General features: G+C 43.3%; 1 protein-coding gene across 1 annotated transcript in view; it reads right to left on the minus strand.

Annotated features, from left to right (window-relative positions):
• The window catches only part of GABBR2 (gamma-aminobutyric acid type B receptor subunit 2), a 984,392-nt gene that overhangs the window by 772,231 nt on the left and 197,288 nt on the right, over positions 1-14,873 (minus strand). Inside the window, 1 exon segment of the mRNA XM_006021507.2 lies at positions 9,345-9,482. Coding sequence (XP_006021569.1) covers positions 9,345-9,482 — 138 coding nt within the window.

The following is a 14,873-nucleotide window of genomic DNA, read 5'->3' on the forward strand; positions in this document are numbered from 1 at the left end:
CCCAGCCAGCCCCTCCACAGCACATTGAGCCAGGGGAAGCAGCCCTGGGTTGGTAGACTGACCTCCCAAGTCCCCTGACAACCAGGGTTGCTCTGAACTGGCTCAACGTATTGCGATCCCAGGCGCACATGCAAATGCACACCGAGGAGAAATAAACATGGGTGCAATAAGCACCAGAGTTTATTGTGGCACATTAATATGCACATGTAGAGTGCCCTAGGAGTAAAAGACACTGAGGAATCAAGGTCCATGTGTTATCATTGTGAATGAGCTTCACCTTACGTTGGTAATTAGTTTTTCTGCTCTTTCGAATATTTTGCACTCTTTCTATTGCGGTTTCATCTCTCTAAGGTTAAGAATTTTAAGGGTAGATATGCAATTAATAACTTTGATCTTGAATGTTTCCCTATTTGTTACCCTAAATACAAGGACTTTGTTTGTATAACTGGGAACATAATTTAGTCTTTTCAAGCTCTAAGCACAATAAAGATATGTTAAATAGAAGAACTGATGAAGAAGACAGAGCAGAAAGTACCTTATACACTTAAGGGTCACTTGTTCTGAGACACAATTAAGCTCATCAGGATGTATCTTAGGCACATTATGGTTATACTAGCATTATCTCTAGTGACTGTAAATACATTTCCTTAGATAAACAAATTGCATAGGACTGATATAATGCAAAGAACAAGTGGAAACTAAAGTGGACAGAGAGAAAGGTAACAAGTTGCTTTTCAGCTCTCTCAAATGCTGGGGCCACAGGGGGCCAAAGCAGGAGTGACATGGCATAGTGCAGCCTAAGGTCAATGGCAGCACTGAGTACATTGGTGCTACTCCATAACCAGTCTATTTACTCCCCCACCACACAGTGCAAAGGTGGGGGAAGTTTCAGGCTTTATAATCTGAGAAACCTTGGCTGTCTGCCATGGGAAATTTTTAAGCTGCAATGGAGGCAGCACAAAGCAGCCACAACCATAGCTGAAGAGTTGATCCCTCTCTCTCTCCAAGTAATCTAGTATCACCTTCGTTGTTTGTTTAGACTCTGGCTGACAAACTGTTTTGCAGCACAGTAATTTTAAACAAAAGGTATTTTGCTAAAGCTATTTTCAGTAAAAGCACAGGTCTTTCACTATAAAACTTAAGATTCAAATGTAACAGAAAAATCTGTGTTATTTTCATTATCTGGTAGGAGGCTTCTGCATAAATCTGTTTAGACTGGAAACAATAGACTATGCTAGGGGCAGCCTGATAGTCCTAAATCTGGACCCTTAACTTCTCAAACATTAGATACAGATCATATGGTCCAACTCAAGATAGTTCCTAATGTACTAAAGAACACAGGCCTTGTGCAAAGAGACAGACAAGGGAAGCCCATGTTGTGATAGGCACCTGTGGCCCCTGGAGCCTGGTGTGTAAACTCAAGCAGCAGGGTTAGGTAGGAGCAAACATTCACTGCAGCTGCCTCCCCTGAAGTCCTGCCAAATTCCTACACAAAAATTCAATTAAGAGTAAAACAGTAGCTTGGCACTCTTAATTCCCTCTGCCTATCCTCCCCAGGTACTACTATGTAGCTTTAGGAGGGCCAAGTTAATAGCAGTACAGATCCCACTGGCAGCTGAGCTTGCCAGGGTGGGGGGAAGGGATTTGAAGAGCTATGAGGTCTATCTCCCTCCCAATTCCCAAAGCTTCTCTGAAATGAGGAGATGAAAGTATTCCTCACTCAACCTTGCTGAGTTTTCTTGCCTCTGCTTAGCTGTCCTAGGTGTTCCTATGTAGAAAGCAAAAATGAACATTCCTTGTGTGCTTAACACCCCTGACCTCGGCTTGTATATTATAAGAAGATATTTGATTTATTTAGACTTAAAAGAACACAAGAGGTACCTCCCATCACACTGTAGGTCCACTAAAAATTATAGGTGCACCAATATATCGGTTGCCTTTCAGATTGGCACTGATAACAGGGACATTACATTTTAGGCTACTGGCTTTTTTTGGCCATTGTAGCCGATAAAGTTTACCAATAATTACGCTTTCTGGCCAGGGCCCTGGACACCTGGCCTGGGTTCCCTCTCCCCTGTGGAACTGGGGGCCCCATTTGCCTGGGTTCCCTTCTGCCTGTGAGTTGACCTTGAGCACAGAGAGCCCAATCCAGATACGGGGGCCTGAGCCATTTTCCATTCATACCCCCATTCCCTTACTGACAAGCCAAGTGGGGCTGGAGTGGAGCAGAGCAGTTGGTACAGTGTCCCAGGAGTGGGCACAGTGCAGACTGCAGGCTGGAGCCAGGGCATGCACTGTAAAAGGTGGCAAGTGCCACAAAGATGTGACTGGGGCAGGTAGAGCTGTCTGGCCTAGCCCAGCCCAGCCCAGCCCAGCCCAGCATGACTCAGTCTGTAGTGCCCATGGGTCCACACCCCAGGGGCTGGGGTAGAGCCCGGCAAGGGCTGAGGCAGCCACTCCCCCGTGCTATGTGTAGTAGGGTTCTCTCAGTCCCTCAGCTTGGGTCACCACCTGGTCCCTAGTTGGGACTAGTCCCAGTCCCGGGCTGCATGACTCCAGGATAGCATTTGTCCCAGATTCACAGCATCCTGCAGGGATCAAGAAATGGTGGGTTTCCCCTTGCAGGCAGGCAGCATTCTAGCCTGCAAGGGGCTGCTGAAAGTGGGACGCAGGGGGCCCATGTGCATGACAGCACACATGCATGTGGTCAGGAATACAGCCAGGCAGCATGAAGAGCAGCTCCCTGCAGGTAAGCCTATGGAGGGTAAGGGGCATCAGAGAGGGGCATGGCAGGGAGCAGATGGAGGCCCCCATGTTGAGGGAGAGAGTGGGGCAGGGGCAGGAGTAGAGGGTTCTGCCCAGCTAGGGCAGTGCATGGGACCCAGGCCAGGGCAGGGAGCGGGATGGAGCCACAGGCGGCTCATCCAGAGGGCATGGGGGGAGGGGCTGCTCACCACTGTGAGCACCCTCTGGGGGGCATGGGGGGGCGCCTCCCCAGATTTGTGGGATGGATGTGGGCTGCTCACTGTGGGTTTGGGGATCCCCACCCTGCTGCCTTTCCCTCAGGAGCCCTGGAATGGTGGCACACCTCCTGCCTATTTAGCAGCAGTGGGGGCGGTGAGTTGTGCCCCCTGAGGCCAGGCAGGAAGGGGGCTCCCTGGGCAAAGGCAGCAAGGCTGGGAGCTCCAAGCCCACAGAGGGCAGCCTGCATCCACCCTCTCCCTGCTCAACTCTGCTCCAGCCGTGGCAGAGGGGGGGCAGAGAGGACAGGCAGGCATATGTCACCCTACCCTTAGCCTAGTAGGGTCCTGCCCTTCCTGGGGCCAGGTCCATTCAGCCTCCCCCATGGGGCATGGGGGCTTACCCTGCCCCTGGCAACAGCAGCACCAGGAGGGGAAGGGGCCCTTGTCCCTGCTGGAGTCCAGCTCCCAGGACCTGGGACTCGGCAGTGGGGGAGGCGTGGCCTGATTTATCCAGGCCTAAAATAGTCCCATGGCCCTGCCCAGGGTAGAGAAAGGAGAGGGGGAGCCTGACCCAGATACCACCCAGCCATGGGCAATCAGCAAGTCTCACACCTTCCCCCTCAGCCCTGCTGGGCAGGCTCAGGCAGCTGCCACTTGGCACTTTTACATGTGCTCAGGGGGCAGGAGAGGCGGCAGTTTAATTAGAGAGGCTCTGAGAGCTGTTTTAATTAAAGTGCCATAATGTCTCATGTATCAACATTCCTGCACTTAAAAATGGTGTCGGGGGTGCTTGAACTAAACCTCATTTGACCCTACCACCATTTTTAAGCACAAGGATGCTGATACATGAGACGTAGAAGGCTGCTGGAGCACACCAAAAAAAAAAAAGTTTTATGTCAGTAGTTTAAAATGCCTTGCATTATTTATTATTCAATATCACTTACTGGATTGTCATTGGCCAATATGGCTGGTCAATAATTGGCTATTGGTATAGGCCAAGAAAATCTTTATCAGTATACCCCTACTAAAACCAGAAAGTATAATACAAATATTGGAGAACAGTTATCAACTATATAAAATCCTTTTGGTTCCCTGAGCAACAAGAGGCAGAAGGCAAAAATTTGTGCAGGTGAAATGTGGGTTGCACAACTGGTGTGAACTTGAAGGTTTGGGGTTGTGGAGCACTTGGCAGCATTTGAGGGGAGAAGGGGATGACCTATGTTGTACAGGCAGGGAAGGGTAAGGTGTGCTAACCTTCTTGACTGGTCACTAGATGTAGCAGATAGACAGATGTTTAACAATGCATGGGAATAGAGCTAAGAAAGCAAATACACAACAAGAGTGAACTTAGTATGTCCTGACCAAATCAGACCAATGTGACAAAGGACAAAAAACCAAAAAACAAAACGTAATTACTTATGTACCAAAACTACAAGTCTGGCTAACAAGGAAGAAAATGTTGCTTTTATAAGTGGCCAGAAGCAAGCAGAACAGAAAGTGAAGTCATTGTACAACAATACTACCCCTTTAAGAGTACATCTTAATACTATATGAGGTGCCATTTCAACTTGAGATTTTTCATTGCATTTAAACTGTTTACTGGTAATTTTATTCATGACATACACCTTGCACAGCGTGTTTTACCTTAGATGTGGTTGCACTTTGCTGCAGATGGAAATGGTTGCCACTATTATAGAGTTTTTGAATCATGTAAAGTTTCTTCAGTTTTATGAAACTATTTAAAACCAGATAGATATGTGAATGTGTGTGGGGATAATTTTTAAAAGAGCAGTAGGAGAGAGACTGTGAGGGTGAAGCAGGAGAAAAGCCAATCAATAAGGGGAAGATGAAGAACACAACATGATGTAGAAGAAGAAAGGAAAATATATAAATGGCAGGTAGGAGAGGGCATGAGAAAAGGTAACAACAGTTTCAAGATAACGTGGAAAGTGAACTAAGTGGGACTAACAAGGAGATCTGTCCCTTTAAGAGAGAAAAGCAGTCCTGTTGAGAGAGCCCAGCTTCAGAGCATTCAGATAATGAAGTGCTCCACTGGGAGCTTAAAACCCCTGGGGAGAAAACAGAAGGGAAAGCAAGCTGTGGGCTGAGCTGCTCGCTGCATGAAGGAGCCACTTTGCTGCACTGGGGTTAGAGCCAAAGGGGATCCCCTCCTTGTGTCCAGGACAGGAAAGCAGGATTCTGTTTTACTTGTTTTGTTTGTTTAAACACTATGTTTCATTTAGGAGGACTGGCTGAGGAGCTCCTCATACAGTAAAACCCTCTTGCAAAAGCCATCGAACTAGGGAATCTGCTTACAGGGGAGTAAATGGAGGAGGGGATGGAGGGCAAGGAGAGTAAAGAAACCAGGATGTAAAAAGGGAAAACAACAAACCCAAAGGGGACAAGACCATTGCATTCTGTTACAGTGCATTGTTTAGAAAGTTCACTGATATTGCTACCATTAAATACGTACATAACAAAAATAACAACACTAATGGATATGGGCTGATTTGTTTTTGCTATTTCTGGAGGGGAGAGAGCTTTGGGAGAGGAGAATAACAGCACAAGTGTTTTTTCACCTGGGTTAGAAACCTTTGTGAAAAGTTTTCAAGGTGTATGCATGACGGCTACCTTTGTGTTTGCTAACGAACAGGCAGATATTTGAGGAAGCACTGCAATCCTTTACTATCCCTCTTATTTTTCCTTTCCTACCCCACTTCTTTCAAAAGTGTTCTATGCTGCGGCATCCTTCCATCTTTCCTGGAGGACAGTCATCACTTGGGTCAGCAAGACTGGATCAGTATAAAATAAATCAACATGTTTTTCTATGGGAGTTTGAAGACACCACTTCTGCAGTTCTCCCAACACAAGTAAAGGGAGATCAGATTAGATAGCCAAATTCAGAGTCTCTGCTTGGCAGTTGAGTGCCAGGCTACTGCAAATGCCTAATGTGAATAATTTTATTCCATCAACTTGTTTCTGCCCCTATCCCCTGCATCCCTCTGCCTGTCACACCTTGCAGTAGAAACATATAAGTTGTTGGAGAAGGAAATTTTCAGTCTTCAGGGGATAGGAGTTATTGCTTTGACAGCCAAAATCTATCTGTAAATTTGTTGCTACTGAAGTTAGGTTTTTATTCCGAGATGTTTATTATAGTGGAAACTTGTAAGTGGAAGTATTTGTGCTTCATTTGCCTATCATCTGAATAAGCAGTTGTTACTGATTTGCAGAAGTATGTATCACTGTTGCAATATAATCTAGCAAGCATATTCTCTTTTACAAGTATTATCTAGATTGTGCTTATTACTGCTCTACCAACCATTAAACCTCCTGACATTCCCAAACCTTGTACTAATTTACAGGCTTTCATCATTTAATCAAACAATGTATAAAAGCTGAAGTGAAACTATAACATGTTAGGATTTATCCAACACCTGCAGGATACTAAGCACAAGCAGCAGTAACCCTCCTACTATACCAATGCTCTTAGTAATGTTTAAGGCCTAGTTGAAGTTATCGTTCTTAAATACACAGAAATGGATGCTGTCTGTTGTTTTACAAAATACACATATATTAAAAAACATAGCTATTTAAAATGAAATAGAAACTTTCTTATTGTCTCTACTTATTGATGAGACACTGCATAAAAGCATATGTTTTAAACCTTTAGTGGTGCAACACCTTATCTGCAATTAAGAAAGAGTGAACACAGAGGCGTCCAACTCCTTAAACATTCTGGCAGATGGCAGGAGCCTCTATGTAACGTAGATGCTGTTATGTCACCTTGAGCATATTTTCTACGTATGCCTCTGTAAATGAGAACTTCATACATTCTAATGTTTTGTTTCCCATTGCTATTTTCATGGTGGGAATGACCTTTTTCAGACCATTCAAAAATCTAATGTGAAAAGAGAACAGCCCCAGCCAAAATGGGAAAGGACAGCATATGAACACAAATAAAGTCCCTTGATAACCCCATAGCTTATTGCAATGAAGGACCTCCTTAGAAAGTTTCAGAAAACACTTTTCTCTTTATGTACATGGTGACTTTTTGCAAAGTATAGATTTGTAAAAATGCTTGAGGTAAATGTGAATAATGTGTAGGAAAGCAAAACTTTCCAGGCAGATGTTGACACATCTCAAGCAAAAAAACCCCCAAAACCAAAAAAACCCCCAACCCCCCAACCTCCCCCCCCCTACACACACAACTCTGGCTTCTGAGGAGTTGCAAGAAGGGAACAGAGAGGCAGAGAGGAAAGCAGAGATTCCCAACTCAGTGCATTGGCACTACCCTTTGAGATGATATAAAGTTCGTATTTGCATTTGCACTAGCTTTCCCTCATACTGACTAACATGTAATGACTACCATTCCTCACCAAGGAAACTACCTTTATTATCCAACTAAAATGCCCCTCACTTCACTTTCACCCTCATCCATGTTCCCTGTCAATCTCAGTTGTAGCCCATATATGTCCATCTTGTGCACTGAACTAGGCAAAGGGCTATAGAAAAAAAAATATTTAAATATCTTAAGACTGGTTATAGTATCCTCATATACATATTGCCCTGGAATATTATATTATGAAAGGCGACTTTTCAAAAATCACGTAATAAACTACTATCGTTTCAGTTACTTACAAAGGGAATAAAAAATGAACCTTTTGGCTAGGGACAGTTTAAACCAGTTTAAGTGATCAGAAACTGACTTAAACCTGTAACACAACAGAAGTTCAGTGCACATAAACCAGTTTCAAAATGGCTGAAACTGGTTTAAAATAAACCTGTTGAATGTAGTATCAGACAACTGATTTGAGTCAAACTGGTTTATGAAACTTGTATTAGCCACATGAACATTATGCAGAAAAGCAGTCTTCCCACAACTAGATCCAAAATGCCCACGTCTGAGAGGAAAGCAAGGGAATAGCAGAAATGGCATTTACAGGATGACTAGCTAGTTTGCATGGGTCACTGCAAACTTGGAGACCATCAGGCGAAAGACGAGGTTCTCTTCCTCACATCTTGGGAGAACAAGGGACGTTTTATGCTGTTCTTTATTAGTCTTATCTGGGTGAATGCTTTTGATCTACATCAGTAGGTAATAGGATTTCTCAAAGGAAGAGAACTCTACAAACCAGAAGAGAACAGCTGGAAAACAATGTCTTGCTGGGGTTAAATACTGGGGAACCTAATCATTTTAACTTGGAATTTGTTCACTCCAGTTCTGTGTGAGGCCAAAGAGAGTTTTCTTAAATAATAATTAATGAAAACTGAGTAATATCTTTAATCAAATCCTTCCTAATAAGCTTTGTCCATAGATTTATCAAGCCCCAGAGCAGCAAATCAGGTTGCCTGAATGATCTCTCTCTATTTCATTCAGTTTATGTATTCAGACACACTGTATTTACTTGCATATAAGATGAGCCTGAATCTAAGACAATCCCCAATAATTAGATCCTATATATGGAAAATATATAATTTTTTTATAATTTTCCAGGTATAGACTCAAAGTGTTGGAGGGTTGCCTTGAATTGCCCCCTCCCCTGCCACTGCTACAGCTGGGAAAGCAGTGGCTAGGTGGGTAGGTAGCCCCCTTGCCCTCTGTCCTGCCCACTTCTTCCCCCCCTACAGCCTTCCTGCTCCCCTGCCCCATCCCCAGCTCCTCACAGCCTCTGCCTCTTCCCCCTACTCCCTCAGTCTCTGCCCCTCCCAAACTTCCCATGTCTGCCTCTTCCCCCACTGCTCTCCAGTCTCTGCCTCTTCCTCCCCTGTTCCCCCCAGTCTCTGCCTCTTCCCCTCCTCCCCAACTCCCCTGCCTTACTATCAGACCCTGCTTATGCTGCTCCATCCAGGGGGTGGGAAAGGGGTGGGAAGGGAGAGGGAAGAGGATGACCAGGGAGAGGGGGAGGGACAGAAGCTGCAGAGGGGAAGCAGAGGCAGGGCAGGAGGCTACTGCAGGTCTGACTCTGACCCTAACCTGGGCTCAGGGCCGCAGATGCTGCCTGCTCCCCCCCTGCATGTCGTATACCAATATAAGGAGGGGCTTTTTTCCCCATGCTGATTGAGGGAACAAGCCTTGTCTTATATTTGAGTAAATATGGTATATCAAGTAAAGCGTATTTGATCTGCCGAGACATACCACGTACATCAAACAACTTATAAACATTCTGAACAGCTTACATATGTTTTTGAGGCCTCAAAATGCCAAGCTGTGGAACTGTTAAATAAATCAAAACCTGCAATTATTGTCCATGTGTATACAGAACCTCATTGACCTTCAAGCTTAGCATTTGCAAGTTTTATTTTAATGATTATTACCTTCACTGAAAAAGCCTTTAAAGAATTTTTTTTTAAATCAGCAAGAGAATATATAGCACACCTTACCTGAACCAAATTCCATCCTTTTAGAGACTCAGCAATGATAGAGGTGACTGTTGCACATACTCCACCAAAAACCATCAGATGATTAGGTCCATATTTTATTGCATCATAGAAGGCTTTGAGTCCTTTTGCATTGTCGCACTGGAAGGGAGAAAAAGGAAAAATTCTTAACTGGATATCACTGACAGCATGATTATAAATTACAATAACAATTAACAACAAATTACTCAGCAGACAAAACTTTTAGATACTGCAGTGACTAAGTTTGATTTTATAGGGCCCAGACTTATAAAATGCAAGACAATCTCAGCTTGGGACCTCCTGGAAGAAAGAGCTTCCATGTGTCTAGCTTTTGTGCAGGAGGCATCAAGGTTGCAAGGAGCGTCTCCCTTCACCTTCTAATTCCCTTCTGTCCTCTGTGACAGAATTTAGACATTGAAAGTGCTAGATATTAACTTGCCATAAAGAACAGAGCACCAGGAGCAGATAATAAGTGCTAACATTTAACATTTCTAGGGGGGGTTTTCTCCCTTAATCTGAGTTAGATTTTTCTCAGGCAAATGTATTCACTTCTAAAATGTGCTGTGACAGAAGTATGTTGGAGGGGGGCGGGGGACATGGAATTTGGACAACACCAGTTTGTCACAAGAAAATATTACACATTGGCATCTGCTGCAAATGAAGAAGAAAAATGGAAAACCTTAACATTGTGTGTGCATACAAGTGCATAAAGAAATACCCTGCCTTTACATTAGAGAGATATAACCTGGTCAAAATGTCAAGGAAGTGTTATGTTAGTATCCTATAACTAAAAAGGCTTGATCACTATTATTTTTATTCTAAAACAAGGGGTCAGCAATCTATAGCATACTGGTCTGATGTGGCCTATGAAGAGAATAGATCCTAACCGCAGCAGCTCAGTGAATCTGCAGCATGCTTCACCCAGAGGAGCAGAGGAGGCATCCCCAGGTGTGATATATGGGATGTACCTTTAACGGGCCAGCAGTGGGATGACCCAGTCTCTCCCCCTGGTGCTCTGTGGGTGTGGTTTGTGGTGGTGGGTACTTGTAGTTCTCCCTGCAAGCTGTGAGCATGTGAGTTGCTCGCTCCTGATCCTAATAAAAATAAAGCTGTTTACCACCCCACCGGTCTCTGCTGAATGGTGACTTGAGGACAGAACCCCAAAGGCATGGAGGTCTGAGTGAGTACCCCATCCCTAGAACCCAAAGGCATCGAGTAAACATTATATAGTGTGAGAAGTCCTACCAACTATTTCTTCTATCTACTTCCTCCACAAAATATGCTGATCACCATGAAGTATGGAGCTTTCTGGCCCATGGTGGGGCCAGGTTGCAAGCAGCAGCACAGAGGAGCAAAAGGTTGCCAACCCCTCTTCTAAAGAGTTCTACTGCAGTCAGTGAGGGCCTTGTTGCATGTTGCACTCTGAGCTGCTCAAATGTTGATTGGTGTTAGTTCTAGCGTGAGTATGGAGCAGTCCTGCCTTAAGGCTAAAAGCTTTTCCACCTGCACAGCTGTGACATGCATGGCTCGCAAGTAAGGGCCAGGCTAAGTGATACAGCTGTGATGTGTCACTACATTGCTGGTGAGCCAGGACAGGCATCTACCCCTGCTCTAGGTAGAGATATGTAAGAGATGGGTTGGGGGGCTGGGAACATGAAGCTGGGAAGTGGAGACTTAATGGTACTGGGGTGGGTAAACAAATGAGAGATGGAAAGGAAATGGGAGTGGGGAAAGGGTGGTGAAATGAAGAAAGTTAGCCACTGAAGGATAAAATATAAAGAAGTATAAAAAAATTAAAGAAATAAAAAGATAAAATAAAGAAGTTCTCATCTTTTAATAAACTAGGATTTGGAATTGGGGTGTGGGGGTGCTGGTCATGCTTCCTGGGGTGGCTGGGTAGTGGGAGTGGTGAGAGAAGGCAGTTTTGGGGGAGATACTGCCCCTGATGCAGGAAGGAATCCCCAGCTCATGAGGACCCAATCTGGTAACCCTACCTTGTTCTCCTAAAGCCCACTCTTACAGCTGTCCATGCCCTGCAGCCTGGCTAGCTGACATGTGCTCTGCAGGCTGTTTGCATGGGACTGCACCGCTGGGGGTGGGAAAGTTGCACCCTCAGGGGTGGAAGGGGGAGTTGGCTTTGTGTTAGAGCCATGCCCTGGATAGGAGAGTTCAGGCAATGGAAAGTTTGTCCACACAGAACAAGACAGGGTAGGGGACAATGCATCCTGGGATGCTTGAGGACTGCAACTTGGGCAGCTCACATATGGGGAGCAGCCACACATTAATGGAACATGAGCTGTGCAACATGGATCAGAGATAATCCTGCCCTGGAGTGGTGTAACTTTAACTTGTCTAAAATGTGCTTAACAGTAGTTTCAAGTGTTAGTGTGTGAACAATCCAGGGTTTAACAGCTCCAAGACCTGCCTAAAATTAATGTGTAAAAAGAACCTGAGTAGGTACAAAAATTAGCCAGAATGGCAAGCAATGTGATTATACAACATAGATGGAACAATCACAGCTTTTCTATGATGTCTTATATAGAAACAGTTTAATTTTCTAAATATATCAAATGGAAATTTTAGTAGAACATACCCCAGAAATCAAATATTTTGTTTCTAGGTGAGACTATGAGCTGATACAGATTGCTTATGGGTTTTGTGGAGGCTTCTTTGTTTCCTGGAAGCTTTTTCTCCTTTATTCTCTTCCTATTTTTTTCCTACAAAGTCTATTAAAAATATGATCTCTATAAAAATAATGGTACAGCTGCCTCCAATATTTCATTACCACAGTTAAATAAAACAGTTAATTTACTAATATCATCCCCTTTTAAAGAATATTAATTGTGTTGTTTTCTGTTAAAAGAACAGAGATTTCTATTAAGAAGTTGGCAAGATTATATTAATCTTCTTACTGATTTAATATTTATTAAAAAATGGTTCTATTTGAATATCAGATAAAATTATTATTGGCATTTGTCCCAAATGATGCAGTTTTGCACTTCGTGGGTGTTCTTTGCATGAAATAGTGCAAAAATGACTTCCTTATTAATTTGCTGGACTATTGGTAAACTCAAACTATAGAAATTAAGAATACAATTAGTTGAGTGAGGATCTTCCTCGCAGTCAAAGAGCAATTTATCTCAAGTGGGACTTGAATGACTTTACAACTAGGTCAAGCTCAACAACAGTTCAAACAATAACTCTTGGCATGAAACTTAACCTGATCTCACTTTCAGCCAGGTCATATGACCTACCACTCTGTAGTTCTAATGACAGTATATTCCTTATTATACTAACTCCAAGTTATTTGATGTGGCTGCTGATTTTTATAGTTATATGAAATTAATATTTCACAGAAAATATGGTCTGTGGCAAATACAATCAGAATATGAGAGTATTAGTGAAAAAGTAGTGACTGGGATGTGCATATGTTGTACGTATAAAATGAGAAGAAAAATAAAATTTGTTATTCCAAAATCTTAAGATTTTCAGGCACATTTAAAAAGATCTCTGAATGAATATGATTTCTACAGAAGCTGACCATTCAATCACAGGCAATTGGACTGTATATCCTCTCTCTCAACCAGTGTGCAAATATTGCTTCTTTAGGCCCTAATCCTGCTAAAAGATCTACCTGCACACAGCCTCAATAAACTGAACTGGGTTTCATCTCAGTCATGAGGGTCCAAGTGAATGGATTCCTTTGAAGAATCAGGGCTCACAGTGTAAAGTTCTTCACGGCTGGGCATTTGTTTGCTTGTTTATTTTTACTTTTTTAAACCTAATTTTTAAAAAGGCAACTACACAAAGGCTCTGAATATCCTACCACTTAATTCAGCCTCCTAATAGTCCCCCATGCATTGAGCACTAAGGTTCCCTAGAATAGCAACCTGGGAAAAAGAACAATTGTTCACAACCAGCAAATGGGACCTCCCTGGTGGAAAAGAACAAGAAACACCCCCAGCTCTTCTTCCAGGGTTCAGAGAAAAGTCAATATTACTTTCTGATGAAGGATACTGAAGGCATCTGAGACATCCAGTAATACTAGCAGACATCCCTTTTTTATCCATTGCCAGAAGATTTTCAATGAATACAAATAATATAGTTTCTGTGTCAAAGCCAGGTCCAGACCAAAAGTACATTATTAACCTCCACATTAATCATCAAGTTACTGTGAAAGTAGCTTTGCTATAGCCTTTTCCATAATTTTTTTTCAAAAAAAAGGGAAGAACTAATTCAATTCTTTAATATTGGTTATATCTGTTTATACATACAAAACAATAAATTATGGGACAGTTTACAGTTTCTGGTGCTAAATTTCCAAGGTATTATTCATTAGAAGCTCCCTTTGCATTCAGTCTTAAGTGTCAGTGCTTAACATATCTGAATATCAGGCCCTGTACACTATCAAAAAAAAAAAAAAAAAAAAAAAAAAAACTGCAATGCATTGTTAATACTGTGGGGATAACACTGATTTTAAAACGTTCTAATTTTTTTACTATTTATGCTTTTGTTTTTTGTTTTTTCATCTCACTGGAAGTGTCTAAACAAGACATTTACTGTGGAGTTGCCTAATTAGCTCCACAGTAAATGTCTCAGCATCTACATGCATAGTGCTATTAGGATGGAGTAAACTAATTAACTCTGCCATAGGTTAATACTTGTAAATACAAGTATTAATTTACAGCAGTTTTTTTTTACTCTGCAGCAGTGCACGCATAGACGCTGATGGAGCTGGCTAGGGCATGCTCCAGTGCTGAACCTTGGGGCTTTCTACCAGTCAGGGCTGTTCCGACCTGGCTCAGTGTGCTGTGGTCCTGGGCGCATATTCAAATGCAGTGCCTGACAGCAACAAATTTCAGTGCAATATGCACTATAATTTATTGCTGCACATTGACTGCACGTGGAGATGTGTCCACTGGATGCATCTACAAGTGATATTAGCACAGAGCAATAAATTTGGGTGAATCACCAGAGTTTATTGCTCCTGGGCACCACGTTTACATGTGTACCAAGAACTGAGGCACACGGAGCCAGGTCAGAGCAGCCCCAGCTGGCAGGAGGCCTGGGGGGTCAGCTTGCCAGCCTGGGGCTGCTCCATTCCAGCTCAATGTGCTGCAGAAGGGCAGGCTGGGGCATGAGGGTACTCCAGTGCACGGCTAGCCAGCAGGCAGCCCCTCCACTGAAGCACCTTCATGCCCCAGCCAGCCCTCTCAGTGTCTACATGTGCGTTGATGCGCACTAAATAATGCTGATGTGGATGGGATTTGTATTTGTAAGTACTAACCTATGGCACCCTGCGGATGGTATTTGTATTTGTAAGTACTAACCTATGGCACCATTTATTAGTTTACTGCGACCTTATATGGGCGCATGTGTAGACACGGAAAATCTTTACTGAAGATCTAATTAGGCAGCTCCAAAGTAGAGGTCTCATGTAGACACACCCATGTATGAAAAATGAAAACAGAATAGTCAACATCTCTTTTTACCTAGCAGGTTTGATAAATT

Source organism: Alligator sinensis, unplaced genomic scaffold (assembly GCF_000455745.1).
Source record: "Alligator sinensis unplaced genomic scaffold, ASM45574v1 scaffold386_1, whole genome shotgun sequence".
NCBI lineage: Eukaryota > Metazoa > Chordata > Crocodylia > Alligatoridae > Alligator > Alligator sinensis.